The 17,980-nt window shown below is 36.1% G+C and overlaps 1 protein-coding gene across 1 annotated transcript in view; it reads right to left on the bottom strand.

The window, feature by feature from the left end:
• DDHD2 (DDHD domain containing 2) overlaps nucleotides 1-16,789 on the bottom strand; it is a 22,430-nt gene extending 5,641 nt beyond the window's left edge. The window contains 16 exon segments of the mRNA XM_014536296.1: nucleotides 1,564-1,726; nucleotides 2,402-2,572; nucleotides 2,712-2,814; nucleotides 3,080-3,235; nucleotides 3,631-3,756; nucleotides 5,220-5,315; nucleotides 6,428-6,544; nucleotides 7,334-7,401; nucleotides 7,670-7,878; nucleotides 10,830-10,965; nucleotides 11,891-11,980; nucleotides 13,102-13,222; nucleotides 14,365-14,454; nucleotides 15,233-15,423; nucleotides 16,567-16,749; nucleotides 16,752-16,789. Coding sequence (XP_014391782.1) covers nucleotides 1,564-1,726; nucleotides 2,402-2,572; nucleotides 2,712-2,814; nucleotides 3,080-3,235; nucleotides 3,631-3,756; nucleotides 5,220-5,315; nucleotides 6,428-6,544; nucleotides 7,334-7,401; nucleotides 7,670-7,878; nucleotides 10,830-10,965; nucleotides 11,891-11,980; nucleotides 13,102-13,222; nucleotides 14,365-14,454; nucleotides 15,233-15,423; nucleotides 16,567-16,749; nucleotides 16,752-16,785 — 2,054 coding nt within the window. The 5' untranslated portion in view covers nucleotides 16,786-16,789.
• Nucleotides 16,790-17,980: the final 1,191 nt, after the last annotated feature.

Below are 17,980 nucleotides of genomic sequence, written 5' to 3'. Positions count from 1 at the left end.
TTACCATTTGCAACAACATGGATGGAACTGGAGAGCATTATGCTAAGCGAAATAAGCCAGTCAGAGAAAGATAAATATCACATGATCTCACTCATATGTGGGATATAATGATCAACATAATTTGATGAACAAGAATAGATGAATCTACAGACAAATGGTAGGGGAGGGGAGGGTTAGAGAGCAACCAAAGGACTTGGTTATGCTAATATGCATGCATACAATGGACACAGACACTGGGGTGGTGGGGGCTTGCCCAGGGTGGGAATGGCTGGGGGGTAGGGGAGATCAATTGGGGAAAAAGGAGACATATGTAAAACTTTAGACAATAAATAAATAAATAAATAAATAAAAATATTTAGGAATATATATTTATATATATATATATGGAAATGCAAAGGACCTTCAATAGCTAAAATAACTTCAAATAATAAAATTGGTGGACCCACATACCTGATTTCTAAAACTTATAAAGCTATAGTAATCAAGACTGTTTTACTGGCATAATGATAGATAAATAGATCAATGGGACAAAATATAGCCAAGGCAATTCAGCGGTTTCTCAATAAACTTATCAACAACTGTTGCTAGGACAATTGCAAAACAATAAACCTTAATCCTAATCTCACACCATATTATAAGTTAACTCAGTCAAAATGGATCATAGACCTAACTTTAAAAGCTAAAACGATATAACTTTTACAACACAGAAGAAATCTTAAAGGCTAGATTTGGGAAATATTTCTTAAATATGTCCAGAAAGCATGAACATTAATAAATTGGATTTCATAAAAATCAAAAACTTCTGCCTTCAAAATAAAATGGAAAAACAAACCACATCCTGAGGAAAAATATACCTGTAAAGGACTTGTAACTAGAACACAGAATTCTTGCAACTTACTAAGATAATCCAACTTTTAATGGGGAAAAGATTTGAATAGATAGTTCACCAATGAAGATGTATGGATGGCAAAGACATGAAAATATGTTCAATGTCGTTATTCATTAGGAACATCAAATTAAAACTGTAATGAGGTGCCATAACAACCCATTTAGAAAGGTTGAGAGACCAATCATACCAAGTGCTGTTGAGGCTATGGAGCAACTGGAATTCTCAAACACTGCTAATGAGAATGGAAAATCCTGGCAGAAAATCAGTTTGGCAATTTCTTTTAAAAATAATTTTACCCATCACTCTACTCTTAGATATTTACCCAAGAGAAGTTAAAGAATGTGTTCATACAAAATCTTGAACATAGCAGTTCAGTAATAGCCAAAAACTAGAAACAACCGAAGTGTCCATCAACAGGTGAATGAATGGCTAAACCAATTGTGGTACAGACATATACTACTCAGCAATAAAAAGGAGAGAGCTACCAATACACACAACACAGTGAATAAAAGAAGCCATACAAAAAAAGAGTATATAGTATGATTCCATTTATATAAAAGTCATGTGCAAACTAATCTATAGTGACAGAAGCAGATCAGTGATTCCCTGGAGACTATGAAACAATTAGACCAAAAACATGAAAACAAATGAAACAAAAAATACCCAACACTTACCAGTAGCATAGATGGCTTTGTAAAGCAAATAAATACTCATTGAAACTCTCAATGGGCTTCTCCTGTAGCACGTAGTCAATGCGTTGGCCTCCATTCAGCATTCCCACATTGATGGGGAGGACTTCTTCTTTAACTGCCTCAGAGGTCTCTTCTGTGTTAACATCTGGATATGGAAGAACCATAATAAGATCCTAAAGCCTCCAGGCTTCCTTACCTCTATTCGGACTCCAAGTTTACTGTAAGATGAGCTACTCTCTCTTCAGAAAGCTCTCTCCCATCTTCTTTTAAAGGCTCTCAGGTCACACTGATTTTATCTAATCCCTGTTTTCTTTCTTGCACCTTTGATAGCTAATTCATTTACCTTTAGTTTATAAACGAAATGCAAGCAGGGATAAAACTCTTTAGACAGTTGAAAACTAAATAAAAAAATACAATGTTAACTGTAAAACTAAGAGGAGAGTATCCTAGCTAGTCCCCAGCCAGGGAAACAAAACTGGCCCATGAATACACAGACATTCCCCTGTAAAAGGTGCTTCAGAGAGTAGGCTCTTAACATTACCCCCATAGTTCCCAAGTTGGGGATGTTTTAATAAAGTCTCATTATCAATGCTTGGCTTCTCTTGATATTCTTCTTCACAAATAATGTTCTTCCATAATTTGTGGGTATTAAATGATAGAAAAGGCTAGCAGAGATGAAGGCCCATCATGACTCATAGCATGGGTCCTATACAATAAAACAGGGTCAAGTAAGAAGTCCCTCTGAGAATAAGAACTATACACCATGGAGTCCCTCGTATCAGGCCTGATGTAGGAAATCAGTGTGCACAGTGTCACTGACCACTAGGCTTCTCTGAACTTGACACAGGTTCTGCTTCAGTTTCTTCTGTAGTTTCAGAAGTTTGTAAGACAGGGTCTGGAGTTCTGGTGAAAGACTTCCAGGCCATCCGCAGTGAACCTAGCAAGTTGTTCTTAAGGTCCATACTCATCCTGGTCAAGCCCTCTCTCAGTTCTGAAACACATATGAATAAAGAAAATTACATGGTTTACAATGAGTTTAGGGCCCAATACAACTAAACAAAGTGAATTAGGTCCAGTCAGTTTGCATTGACCAGAGGTCTGGAATTAGCAAGTTCTATACTCAGTCTTACCTAAGTGCATCCGCTTCCTGCCTTTATGATGTGGGATCAGCATTGGCTCAAATTCCACTCCTGGGACCACCATTGGTTCAATCCTATAGGCCACAGGATCAAACTACATAGGAAAAACAATAGCTACCTATACCTCTGCTGAAGATAGTCTGAGGAACTGCTAATGTTTATCAGGCAAGAATGATTATAAGCTCATTTTTTTTAAATGCACAGTTGTTCTGCCATATCACTTCCAAATTCATACTATTTATGTTATCTCATTACTAGAGAAGAGTACATAAAAAGTAAAACAACACAACAGAAAATTGTATGCTCTTTACCATAAACCCTAATATTCAGGTAAACCACAAGAGCTGTCCAATGCTTACAGGGTGATAAATATTGAAGAAACCTTTGCATGTTGGAAATTTATAGTTGGGATCAATTCTTTTTAGTCCTCGGACGGTAAGAAACATTCCAATGGGAGATCCAAAGGCAAAGAATATTTCTGGTTTATAGATGAGTCGAGGGTATTTTACGGATACCTGGAAAGAGAAAATAAAAGCATCACTCTTACTCTATTTTTTTTTCCTTTTTGTTAATCCTCATCTGAGGATATTTTTCCATTGCTTTTTCAGAGAGAGTGGAAGGGAGGGAGGGGGCGAAGAGGGAAGAGAGAAAAAGAAAGAAACATTTGATGTGAGAGAGATACATCGACTGGTTGACTCCTGCACCCAACTGGATTGGGTTGGGGAGCAAACCTGCAACCCAGGTACATGCCCTTGACCAGGAATTGAACCTGAGACCCTCTGTAGGCCAACGCTCTAACCATTTAGAAACACTGGCCAGGGCTAAAAGCATTTCTCAATAACAAGTTACATCTGTTCTTACCATATGAATGGTAGGCGATAAAGTGAACAAAGAGAATTCGTATTGTTACCTGTCCAATGCCAACATCCAGATAGTCATTTCCAGTATCATCAGCACTACTGCAGAACTCAGATTCTTTGGGGATATTAGACATATTCAACCCTGAAGCTGATTGTGGAGTTGATGTATTAATGCCCTAAAGAATAAAAAATAGTTTTGTGGAACTATGCAGTAAAAAATATCCAAAGGATTATATAGTTTTCTACTGGTTTGAAAAAATGTGTGGCAAAGTTCTGAAATGATAGCCAGTAATTCCAAGACAAGTCTCTCAGAAAACAAGATAAAGCTGATGAAAACACAATCAAGTTGATAAAAACAAAAGTTGGCTTGAATTATGAATTGACATCCCTATTTGCTCTGAAATGATGAAAGTGGTACACAGCCATCTAGGCAACCATCATGAGAGGAAACAATAGCAGAGCACTGTGGAAAAGAATGTTGAGGATTGCTAAGGAGTTCAATAAAGTGCTATACCTTTCTGATGAAAGCAAGTAGAATGTCTCTATGGGTATAGAAAATGATGCAAATACTGGGCCTTAAATAAGAACTGAGCAACCTGCTAAAAAAGTTGAAAAATAATTAACTACTAAAATACATAAAGGAATTTAGGGGCCAAACAGAATGTATTAGTAGTATTACAACATGGATAAACATTGAGTATGTTATGCTAAGAGAAAGAAGACAGTTACAATAAGGCACATATTGTGTGATTCTATTTATATGAAAATGCCCAGAATAAGAAAATCCATAAAGACAGAAAGCAGATCAGTGGTCCACAGCAGGGAGGAATAGGGAGTGACTGCTAAGGGGTATAAGGTTTCTTTTGGTGGGGAGGAGGGTAATGGAATTAGACAGTGGTAATGGTAACACAGCTCTGAATATATTAAAAACCACCGAATTGTATATTTTTATTTATTAGAGAGAGAAAAACATCAATTTGTTGTTCCAATTATTTATGCATTCATTTACTGATTGATTCTTATACTAGTACTAGGAGCCCAGCGTGCGATTCAAAATCACGCGGTGCTGCCCACCCTCGGGTCCGGCCCTGCCTCCCTCTCTGGCCCTTAAAGCAGCTGTGGCTGCTGCTGATCAGGCCCTCCCCCAGCGCAGGCGCGCAGAGGCCCCTGCCGCCCCGCCCCTGTCCGGTTGACCTGTTGCAGCGTCCCAGTTAATTAGCATATTTCTCCGTTTTATATATATATATATATATATAGAACAGAAGATGTGCTCTGATGGGGGATTGAACCCACAACCTTTGGTGTATTGAGACGATGCTCTAACCACCTGAGCTACCCAGTCAGGGCTAAATTGTATACTCTTCAAGGAAGAATTTTATGGTATGAGATGTAAATTATATTTCAATAAAGCGGTTATAAGACAAAAAAAGAAAAATGAAAATTGTAGCAAGAGTCTAGGGAAGATATGACTTTTTAAGCTAATAATACTGTCAAGGCATCAATAAATGTGTTTAATTTCTTGAATAGAGCCAAAAACCAATTAACAAAATTATTTAGCTCTCTAGACTTCACAAAGCAAAAGGATACAAGGATGTAAAAAATTGTTTACTGCTATAAGTTATATATATTAAGCACATACCACTGAATTTTCTCTGGTGCTAAAGTAATTTAGTATCTTCTTTCTTGGTCCTAAGGGAATTCCAATTTCCTGAAGATCTTTGTCTGTACATAAAGCCTAGGCATAGAAAATCAAATATCTTTCTTATTTCTAGGTATAATAAAATCAATTAAATGCCCTGTTCTCTTAGAAGGATAAGGCTTAAGTACTCTGCTATTCTTTGATTTATATTACTAGGGCTTCCTAGTAGTACATCATTAATAACTTAGAGAAGGAAATAGTATTTTATTCATAAAAAAGCCTAAAGAAGAATTTAAAATATCAATACTATAGTATCAATGCTATATTAATATAGATAACACTGTATTATTTTAAAAAATCAACAGAAGTAGGTATCTAACTTCATGACAGAAAACCCCTCCTTTGATTTCCATGCTCACATGGATGTCACATCCTGAGAAATATTATATTCCTACTCCTGGACACAAACAGTAAGAACATAAAGCAAACAGAGAGCATGAAACAGAATAACAGTCAAGACTCAGCTGATGTGCTACTCACTTGACTAGGGAAGTCTTCCTTCACCCTCCCAAACTAGATCAGTTCATCCTACTATGCATTCTTATACCACTGTGCACTTTTCCTACTTAGAACTTATCACAATTGTAATTTAATTATGTTTTCGATTACTTAATATTTGTCTTTAGCCGTAAACTATAAACACCATGAGGTTAGGGACCATTTCTGTCTTATTCACCACTCTATCTTTAGTACTTGGTGTATCATAGTAAAGATTTACTAAATATCCACTGAATTAACATATCGAAACCAGAGTAAAAACACAACATAAGTGGCAAAAAAAAACAAAAAACTAAACAAGCAAATATCTATAGTAGTGCTCTTGAAAGTATAACAGAAAATAAGAGTTGGAATAGTTACTGGTCATTTCTTCTTGCTCTCTTTTTTTCTGAGATGTGCTGTTTTTTAATCTTTGCTCTATTGCTATATGCATATCAATATGACTTTTCTGAACTTTAAACTCCCACAAAGCAAAGATCACTCGATATGATTTTAAGACACATAAATAATGCTAAAGAACATTACTAATGATAACAAAGTATTTATGACTAAAATGCTTCCAAAGGGCAGGCTCTTACTAAGCAGTATGATGAAGCAATAAAAAATATTAAAAATGGTATGGCATGAAGTTATAAAAGGTTATTTTTTACCAGAGCTTTTTTATCTATTTTCTCCTTCTCAAAGATACTAAAGAATTCAGAGAGTTGAAGTTTCTTCAGATCTTCCTCTATTGTCGGTGTGTCTCCTTGATCCATATTTGGCGAATCCTAAAAATTAAATTATAAAGCTCATTATTCTCTACATTCCTTATATTTTCCTTTATTAATACCATTTTACAATAAATATATGTACTAGCTAAGATTTCCACAGAAATGTATCTTAACTTTAAATTGTGATTTATACAAAATATAAATTAAGAGGTGCTGATCTTTAAGTTTCTGCAACTTCATTTGAAACTTAATATGTTTTAAAATAAATGAATGAGTGAATAATTATCAAAGCATTGTTCACTATCATTAACAAAACATTTACTGAGCTCTTATTAGGGATATAGTCTAAGACATAAAACAATCTAAGGCAAAGCCCCTGCCCTGGGAGAACTCACAGGACACTTGCATCAAAAAGAGAAAAAATATAAGACAGTTTTGCTAAGTACTAACTCAGCACTAGAGATAAGTGTTCAGAGGACTTTATTTTACTAAAAGATGTTTAAACACTAAGTCCTCCCACTGCTTTCAAACAATTACTATAAATTATATCAATCTGTATCTAATTCATTCTTAATTTTATCATATGCAAACTCCATTTCAGCTCAATTTTATAATTCTAATAGATCAGTAGTACATACTTATAATGGAAAATAAGATATGTATAGTTATTTTCGACTGGCAAATATTTCTAGAAGTGCATTGCTATCTTGCTTCTATCATCAAAGAATGACAGAGATAATCACAAGTCTATTAAAATAAATGTAAATTTGAAGTTATGATATGAGACTAAACTAAGTGAAAAAATCCTTACTAAGCAAAGAGAACCTATCTGAACATCTAAATTACCTTTTTACTGTCAATATCCCCCAAAGAATCTTTCTGATTTGTTAGGATATCAAACAATATAAGCGAACCTATAAGTAAAATAGAAGAAAGAAGGGACAATTTCTAAATAGTTGTCTTTTATACAAAAAAATAATAAGTCAATTACCCATGTAGCAAAATCTATGAAGCAGGGAGTCTTCTTTCCACTCCACCACCACCCTTCCAACCCTTTCCAAATTCTTCATCACAGACCAGTTCTAGACCTCTGCATCTGATACTGATAAAAGACATTGTTCTTCAAAAACAGGTGTCCTAAAAGTGTGATCGTCCTCTGGTTACAGAGAATTCATTTGTTACCTAAACTATGACCAGCAATGGATACACCCCCTTTGAAATCAGGGTTTCTCTGCAGAAAAAGTGTATATATTCGGTTCATTTCAGAAGCAACTGTGTCCACAATAGTCTGACAGTAGGTGGGGCTATTGTAGAAGAAGACATCCAGAATTGTGTCATTGGTGAAGTGCCTTAGGCGATTAATGCTGGGCAGGGTTATTCGCTGTAGATCTCTGAAAAAAAGGAAAGATGTTTTAAGCAGAAAACCAAAATACACCTGGCCGGAGTGCTCAGTGGTTGAATGTCAACCCATGAACCAGGAGGTCAGGGTTCGATTCCTGGTCAAGGCACATGCCCAGGTTGCAGGCTCCATCTAGGTAGGGGGCATGAAGGAAGCAGTCGATCAATGATTCTCTCTCATCATTAATGTTTCTCTCCCTCTCCCTTCCTATTTCTGAAATTAATAAAATATATTAAAAGAAAAAAGAAAACCAAAATACATTCTGTAACTTCCTCTAAGTTATCTAGCTTAGCCTCCAAGTTTAGACTTAGATAGTTAAAGATACAAGAGGCAATTATCAACTTATAGGAAATAGAGGACAGAGAGAAAGGTTTAACGAAGCCAAAGGGATGTGATCAACAAAATTCAGAAACAAACAACTCAGTTTCTTCAATACATAAATTGCAAGAAAATAACAGATGGAAAAGTAATCAAGAAATTAAAAGAGACTTAAAAGGCATCCTTGGATTCTAGCTTAAACTATGTATATATATATGTATGTATGTGTGCATTTGTTTATTAGAGAGAGAAAAACATCGATTTTGCGTGTGAGTATGTATATATTATATATGTGTGTATATATAAATCATAAGATTTATAAAATTGGAAAATTGAACACTGTATATTTGCTGATATTAAGAATTTTTAGGTGTGAATAGTATTACGGTTATATTTTATTAAAAGTCCTTTAAAACATACAAACTGAAGCATTTATAGAAGAAATAATATATCTGTGATTTGACTCAAAAACAATATAATGGAGGCATGGGCAGTAGACAGGGGTATGTTGACAGGGATAGGGCCAAACTGGCAATGTGTTGAGGCTTGTTGGGAATGGGTAATCATAATCAGTACAGAAAAATTCATCATATATCCTACTTTTGTGTAAAGAATTCTCTGTAATAAAAAGGATTTTTTTAAAGACAAAAGAGCCCTGGCTGGTGTGGCTCAGTTGGTTGGGCATTACCCCATGCATCAAAAGTCTGCCGGTTCTATTAGTAGTCAGGGCACATGCCTGAGTTTCTGGCTCGATCCTCAGTAGCGGGCATGCAGAAGGCAGCTGACAATGTTTTGCTCTCATATCTATGTTTCTCTCTCCAAATCATTTTTTTTTCAAATCATTTTTTTTTATGTTAAAAATACAAAAGATACAAGAGGGTTTCCCCAGAATCCTCAGCATTAAAGTTGTTTGATCACAAGCCAAATGACAAATTAGATCAGCTCTCAATGTAGAATTTCTTAAAGTTGAAAGAAGCCAAAGGCAAACAGAACTCATGTCTCGCAAAGGAAAACCATGCTGACATTTTCTAAATCAACTTCCAGTTAAAACTTTCTCAAAATTCCCAGAGAAATTCCTTAAAGATTCAACAGTTTCTGTAGTTTAGAGAGGGCTAAATGACCTTAGTCACCTCTGAGCATCAGCTTAAATATGATGTGAACGTCACACCCATTAAAATAAACACTACAGCCCTAACCGGTTTGGCTCAGTGGATAGAGCGTCAGCCTGCGGACTCAAGGGTCCCAGGTTCGATTCTGGTCAAGGGCATGTACCTAGGTTGCGGGCACATCCCCAGTAGGGAGTGTGCAGGAGGCAGCTGATAGATGTTTCTCTCTCATCGATGTTTCTAACTCTCTATCCCTCTCCCTTCCTCTCTGTAAAAAATCAATAAAATGTATTTAAAAAATAAAAAAAAATAAAAAAAATAAACACTACAGTGGAGCATCTGGCACATGGAATATGCTCAAATCCTAGGTCATTAAGAACTTGGGAAACACAGAATCAGGGAAGCCATTTCCAAGACCAGCATGGAAATAATGCTGACCCCTTTCTTTATCTTCTAAAGAAGCATCTCCTAGTTCTATCTCCTAGTATGATGAACATACTTCTTTCTGGAGAGTGCATAGCTGAATATCCTTAATATAAGGCAATCTTCTCTGACATTACCATAAAATTTACAAACAAAACTATTGGGCTTGTAACTTAAGAAAACCATCACATAAAAGGAGTTGCACCAATTATACCCCAAGGTATAAATGCTAATAATTTAATGTTTGGGGATTTCCCTTTTTCCCAAATTGGGACAAATATTATCTAAATATGGTCATAAAAGAAACAACAAAAGCCCTAGCTGGTTTGGCTCAGTGGATAGAGCGTCGGCCTGCAGACCAAAGGGTCCCGGGTTCGATTCAGGTCAAAGGCACATGCCCGGGTTGCAGGCTCAATCCCCAGTGCGGGGTGTGCAGGAGGCAGCCGATCAATGATTCTCTCTCATCAGTGATGTTTCTATCTCTCTTTCTCCCTCTCGCTTCCTCTCTGAAATTAATAAAAATATATTTTAAAAAAAGAAACAACAAAATACTATATACATCTTAAGGTAGGTGGACTTTTGACATCCGAAGATGGAAATGTTTATACTCTAAAGGGAGAACGCAATGTTTGGCTTTAATGCTAAAGAAATAAGAAAAGCTGCAATGGTAAATACTAATGAGCCAGTAAAACATACTAGAAGAAAATACAAACAGCTCTTTATTCCTAACTTGGACTAGTTAAACCAAGGTACTAGTTAGCATTTATTATTATTTTTTAAATATCTCTATAATTGATTTTAGAGAGAAGGGAGAGGGAGAGATAGAAACATTAATGATGAAAGAGAATCATGGATTGGCTGCTTCCTGCATGCCTCCTACTAGAAATTGAACCCACAACCCAGGCATGTGCCCTGACCAGAAACTGAACAGTGACCTGATTCATGGGTTGACACTCAACCATGGAGCCATAAAGACAGAAGTACAAAAATCTTTTCGTTGAACAAAATTTTAAATATACAATCAGTTATTGCAGAAATGTCCCTAAGCATTCTAATGATCAGAGAACACATTACAATCACGGTTGGTATTACTTACACATCCACACCAGTAGAATGCAAAGGACTGTGCCAGTTGACTGGAAGAAATTCTATCCTCCCAATCTGCTGATTTTCTTGGGCTTTCTTAAAATGCGTTTGTAGCAGGTTTAAGGAAACACTGCGAAAATCATTAACTGAAAAGAAAATGAACTTATGCATCAACAGTGAAGCAATGAATTTGCAATAGGTCATATAAATATAATCTCTATCTACATTTGCTTAGAACATGCATTTACTTGAGTCAAAAGTAGCAAAGTGGTATTCAGAAAAATTATGAATGCATATAAGAAAAGCTGTTCCTTTAATACTTGCTTTTACTATACAATACTAGTATATTTCATCAAAGAAAAAGCTAACTTCAAAATTTCTAATGTGTCATGGGAACTGTTTCAATTTTAAAAAGAAAAGAAAAATATCACATAACTTGCAGTCAGATTCCAATTCTAACTTTCTAGTTCTTACAAACAACCACTACCCAATATTTTAGATTTTAAAAAAATACACAGCTGTTTGAAATTCATATTATATCAATCTTAACCTTCTAAGAAGGGTTAGGCTTAGAAGCATCAGCCAGTAGGATAAGTCAAATTGGGACAATTAGACTTTAAATACTATCAAGTTTTAGAGGACACTACCTTTCAAGATCAAGTTATGCTAATGATCTAAATAGTCCAATTAGAATTTCAAGAGGTTTATCACAGTATGAATTACAAAAATGACTGGTTTCTGTTATTCATTTAAACTATATCATCTTTACAGTTTCTTTAAATTTGGAATGGTTAGACATAGGATTACCACATCATAAAAGCATTTTAAAGGATTAAAGGCTTATTCATTCAAGAATTATTAGTTAAGAGTATAAACTATTAGCCTACGGAATTCACTAGTACTTTATGCCTCAGATGGGAAGCTTTACTATCTTGCCACCTGTCTTGAGCGCTCCAAATGTTTTTATGCAGCTGGGATAATAGACTAAAGACAACATTTTATTTCAGCTCACAGGAGCACTGACTAATATTCCCCTTAAGTGACCTAATCTTACATGCTTTGCAAACCTACCACATTGTACAATGCTTCGAAAGCGGAGATCACAAGCTGGTCCAATCCCATGGACTACAAAAACCAAATGGTCTATTTGTAAAGGTTCCCCTTTAAATGAAATTAAAAAGAAAAATTATTCTACAGAACTAGTCCCATATTCTAAAATCAAACATTCACAATGAATGGGTTATAAAAATAAGCAAGTTGAAATATGAGCAGATAATTTAATGGACACAAAATAATCCTGCATATAACTACTTAGTAAAAGCACAGTGATTTTACTTTGTTTCTAATTTATCTTAAAATAAGTCTGTGAAAAAATTTTCACATTTTTAAAACTTTTTACTTTGAAATAACTGCAATCTTACAGAAAACCTGGAAGAATAGTACAGAAACTCACATGTACTTTTTACCCAGATTCAACACTCTAACATTTACCAATATGCTTCATTATGCATACATACACATTTATTTTTCTGACCAGTTAGGAGCAGGTTGCATACATCAGACTGCACACATCATACCTCTTAAACCTTTAATATTTAAATGTATATTTCCTAAGAATATTCTCTTACATAACCACAGTGCAGTTATTGAATTCAGGCAATTTTTAACATTAATAAATAATCTTACCTAATATTCAATTTTTATCAATTGTACCAAAAATGTCTGGCATGTATTTGAAGCCTAAAGTTATAAACCCATCTTTTTAATTATAGTATATCTAAGACTTTGTGCAAGAGACAAGCTATCACCTCTGCAAGATAAAAAGAATTTTGTAATCCAGTTAAATACATTATAAAACTAAACATAAACGACCCTAGATAGCAATGGATAACTATCAAGGTTGTACTGGAAAATACTTTTCCTTAGTTGAAAATCTTCAACAACAGGAGTTACAAGTACTAAATTTCTAATCAAACAGGTGGAATCATATTTCTTAGAATTAGGACTAAGTCAGTTCATCTGTACTTAATGAATTTCTGATTAGTACTGCAAAATTTTATCCATCCTACTATACATACTTAGCAACTTTAAAAGAGATTTTTCTACCTATTAAGATTCGTAGTAGGTGAAGTGATGCTAATATTAACTCCAAATAAGCTCATATAATTAAAGATCATGCTTAAGCCTTGAGGTACTCCAAAACCATAGAAAAAGGTCACAATGTAAGCCATAAATAAATCAGTATATCAGAAGATAAGAAAAAATTTAATAATTAACATTACCACAATGAATGTCAACAGAGATGTTCTCAACCCCTCTCTTCACTGTTCTTGGTCGACCCTGCTCAGTGGGTGTGGAACCCCATTCATCAGACCCTGCAACTGGCTGGTAATGCACCATAAGCTTAAATAGAAAAGATGCCAAAAACTGTTTAATCCTATAAGCTATTTTCAGCACATACCACTGAATCTTTTCTGGTTCTATAGTAGTTTAATCAATAAAATAAAACATTCACAATGAATAGATATGAAGATATTCTACATTAAAGACATCTCTATACAATGAGGGGCAGGAACATGTTTTTCAAAACATAATACATAGTCAAATCTCAAATTGAGTTCTGATATGCAATTACTACAGTTGGAAATGAGAACCCTGAAAATATATTTGGCTAATGTTGTACAATTTAAATATCTTATGCCCGGTTGGGTCACTCAGTTGGTTGAGCATCGTTCCATACACCAAAAAGTTATGGGTTCAGTTCCCAGTCAGGACATGCACCTAGATCAGTGATGGCGAACCTATGACACGCGTGTCAGAAGTGACACGCGAACTCATTTTTTTGGTTGATTTTTCTTTGTTAAATGCATTTAAATATATAAAATAAATATCAAAAATATAAGTCTTTGTTTTACTATGGTTGCAAATATCAAAAAAATTCTATATGTGACACGGCACCAGAGTTAAGTTAGGGTTTTTCAAAATGCTGACACGCCGAGCTCAAAAGGTTCACCATCACTGACCTAGATTGTGGGTTCAATCCCCAATCAGGGCATGTACGGGAGGCAGCCAATGGATGTTTCTCTTGCACATGGATGTTTCTCTCCCCTCCCCTCCCCTCCCCTCCCCTCTCCCCTAAATCAATAAAAATATCCTTGGATGAGAATTAAAAAACTAAAAAAATCTTATAATTTTGTCAATTCTATCTCAATAAAGCTAAAAAAAAAAAAGAAAACAAACATCAAGCTAACAGACTTTCAACAATAGCGTACACATGGAAAAACATGCCACATAATGTATTAGTGATAGTCTGAATTTACAGAGGCATAACTTTCCCTAAGAAAATATTTTGTATAAAGTGAACAGGTAAATAAAAATGGTAGTGGCTACAACTTTTAAGTTTCATAATTGTTCACATAATATAAAATTCCCAAAGGACATCCAAAGAAGAATTCCTAAGAAAAAGAAACCAATAAAAGTTCTCCTTAGTAATGCAATTAACTTTCAATCCCAATATTAGAGAAAGGCTTTTTAATTTGCTTTACCTTTGGATTGTGTAATACAATAATTTCTCTGTTGGGAGACTCCAGTTTCTTTTTCCAGTCATCCTGAGTTACAGCAAGCATGTAAGTTTCCTTAAAAGAAAACACATTTCATTACATTTCTCTTATTGCTTTCCTATTAAAACTAACCTTATTCAAGAGGATACTACTAAGTAAACAATTACAATAAGAATATCCTATTCCAATTAATTGAATTCATTTTTAAAATTACAACAGGTAATAGTATGGGACAAAGAAAACAAATCACTCCTACTTCCATCATCTAGACTGGAGATAAATATTTTTCACATTCTGATATATTTCTTTCAATAATATTAATGCATGTATATTTTCCATAAAATTAGGAATATATTACATATATAGCTCTTTCTCTTGATTTATCAAATTTATTTTAAAATTCTTTTTAAATGCAACATTAATATAGGACAAAGAAAAAAATCAATCCTAATTCCACCATCTAGACTAGAGATCATCATTGTTCACATTTTTATATATTTATTTCAATAATAATAATGTCCTACTTTAAGCAAATTTCAGGCAGTTTTCAGAGCAAGAAAAATAAAAGGCAAAAAGAAAATCCTGTGGTCATAGTTTAAATATTAACAATAATCACCATTAGGGAAAACACTTTTTCATTTAAGGGCATAACAACTTCCATAGTATATTTTAAAATCTGGAAATAAAAACTACTTTATCCTGAAACTAATTTGCACAAAGAAAGACTATAAACTGTGTGCAGATAGAACCAAACTCTTCCTGAAATTTTCAAAACAATATAAGTCATAGAGGAAGAAAAGATTAAATAAGAAAAAAAATAAAGAAAATTAGTTTAAAGGGGTAAAAGGAATACCTCTAATACTTGGCTGAAGCTCTCTGAATAGGGAACATACTTATTATCTTTGTCTCCCTTGTAAAACCAGGTACATCGTCTCACTTCTGATGCTTGCTCATCCCAATACACAGCATACCGCATCCTCTCCCCCAAATGAACGTCATACCGGCCCCCATCGGTGGGGACAACTTTCCCATTACAATCTTTTCCTATCAAGAATTGAGAAGAGGAAAAGAAGTACATATATAAAAATAAATCTCCCGAAATACAGTTCTGAGTTATACTCTAAATAATGTCAAGAAACACATGAATGAACATTTTCTACTTGGATAAACATTAAACAAAATGGAATTTAATTGCTTCCACTATTTTACAAACCATCAAAACCATTATTGGTTTTAATGAAACATGAAAAAAATAATACCAAAAACTGTTCTGTTCTTTTTCTGAGGAGATAGTAGTGTCCCTTTAAAAAAAAGAAAATGTATATAGCCCTCGCCAGTTTGGCTCAGTGGATAGAGCATCGGTCCAAGAACTGAAGGGTCTTGGGTTCAATTCCAGTGAAGAGCACATACCTCCGGGGCGTGTGCGGGAGGCAACCAGTTGAGGGGTCTCTCTCACATCAATGTTTGCCTCTTTTTGTCTCTCCCCCTCCCTTCCAGTCTCTCTAAAATCAATGGAAAAATATCCTTGGGTGAGGATTAACAACAACAAAAATGTATTTAAGCCTGGCCAGTGGCTCAGTGGTTGAGTGTCCACCTATGAACTAGGAGGTTGTGGTTCAATTCCTGGTCAGGGCACATGCCAGGTTGCCAATCAATGATTCTCTCATCACTGAGGTTTCTGTCTCTCTCTCCCTCTCCCTTCTATACACACACATATATTTATTTTAATGTATATAAGACAGCTTTTTTAATTTTTTCCTCGAGGGACCAAAAGGTAAATTAATGACCATGACCATCATGGTGATAAAGTAGTAACTAGCATCATGTTTCATAAAAGAAGAAAAAAACAAGTGACAAATTAAAGAATTCATTCTGTTACAATGTGAATGTGACCTCCCCACACATACACACTCTTTATAAACAAAAACTGAAACATAACCTAGAACTAAGAAATATTATTGGATAACTATGCAGAAATTACAATAGGTACTGAGATACAGACCAAATTCTTAAACATTATCAATTGTCTGGGTAGTAATGCAGAGCTTCTGTATAAAAATGCTATAAGGGATAACTAGGGGGAAAATCTAAAATTTACTTTTAATAGCATTCACTATAAGGACTAATATTATAGTTTGAGAGAGATGACATTAAGTCTTTGTCTATGATAAGTCATTTTTCTCCTACCAGAGCTATATGCTTCTTCCAGCTGCTGTGAATCCTCAGAGTTGAAAGGAATCCATGTCTCCTTAGAATCTATAACTTTACAATAAAACCAATGAGGAGAAACTGGTTCATACAAACTGCCAGCATCCATGTCTATTAGCTCAAAGGAACTACATGAGTTTGGTGATGGGGATGGATCTGACAAGTCAACTGTTTCTGGTGTGATTCCACTGATGACATTTCTCTCTCTAAAACACAAGATAAAAGAAAACTATCAGAAAAATTATATTCCTCCTATTAACAGCCATTTCTGCAAAACAACAATAAAAAACCAGCAATCTAGGGGGGGGTTACATAATTTAAAATAGCGATTAATTTATTTTATATTAATAGCTGGATGGAGGGGTGGAGAGGACAGTGCTTTAAACAAAATGCTTCTTGTAGTCAGAGCAACCACTTTGTACTGATCTCCCAATTCTCTCAGAAAATTGCATGGTTTTAGACAAGTTATAAAACAAACCCAGAAGCACAAGGAACACATGGTCAAAAACTTGATTGCAACAAAAACACTTTACCCCAATTTCCAATCTTAGTCTGGTGCCAAAGGCAAAAATTTTGCTCCCTCTTAACGCCTACTATCCAGGCCCCCTATCATTACCCACTTCCATGATTAACTGGAATCTTAAAATATTGAAAATAAAACTATTCACTTAAGAACCAGTCGCTTTTCATTGATCCTTGAGGTGTGCCGAATTAGGGACTCCGATACAGATTCAGACCGCAAACACGAACCCTCGCCTGGGGCCACTGTGCGCACGCGCGCGCCCACTGACACCGTCCGCGTCCCAGGTAGAGTAACAGGTGACCTCAAGAGCCGCCTTCCCTTAAAAGCCGGACCGACGCGTCTCTATGCCTCCAGCACGCGGAACACTCAGCGCACCCTGCAGTGCAGACCTGGGGAGTGTCCTGCAGCACCCCCGACCCCCGCGGACCGCGCACGACCCCCCTCGCTCGGCCACACAAATCACCCGGCCACCGGGGCGTGTCTCTTCGGCCCCACGAACCTCGACGCCTGCAGCCCAGATCTCGGACCTTGGAGCTCGGGGACCGGTCTCCGACCGCCTCCGGCCCCGCCGAGAGGAGCGGGGCCACCCATGGAAACAAGGCAATTTGGGGCACAGTCGATACAAAGGGCCACTTCCCTGGAACCGAAATCACCCCCACCCGGCCGGGTCCTCCCAGCACCTCCATTCCCGGCCTCGGGCATCGCATCCTCCGCTGCCCCGGCATCTCCATCCCCCGTCTCCATCCCGCACCTCAGTCGGGCCTCCCTCGGTCCACCGGTCCACCGCCCACCCCAACTCGCCGTCGCGTACTCACCCGGCAACCTCGCTGCCTTTCACGCTCTCCTGCCCTCGCTGAGGGGGACACGACA

Source organism: Myotis brandtii, unplaced genomic scaffold, assembly GCF_000412655.1.
Source record: "Myotis brandtii unplaced genomic scaffold, ASM41265v1 scaffold103, whole genome shotgun sequence".
In the NCBI taxonomy this organism is placed as follows: Eukaryota; Metazoa; Chordata; class Mammalia; order Chiroptera; family Vespertilionidae; genus Myotis; species Myotis brandtii.
Note: the sequence above shows the minus strand (reverse complement) of the source record. Positions and strands in the feature narration are given on the sequence as shown.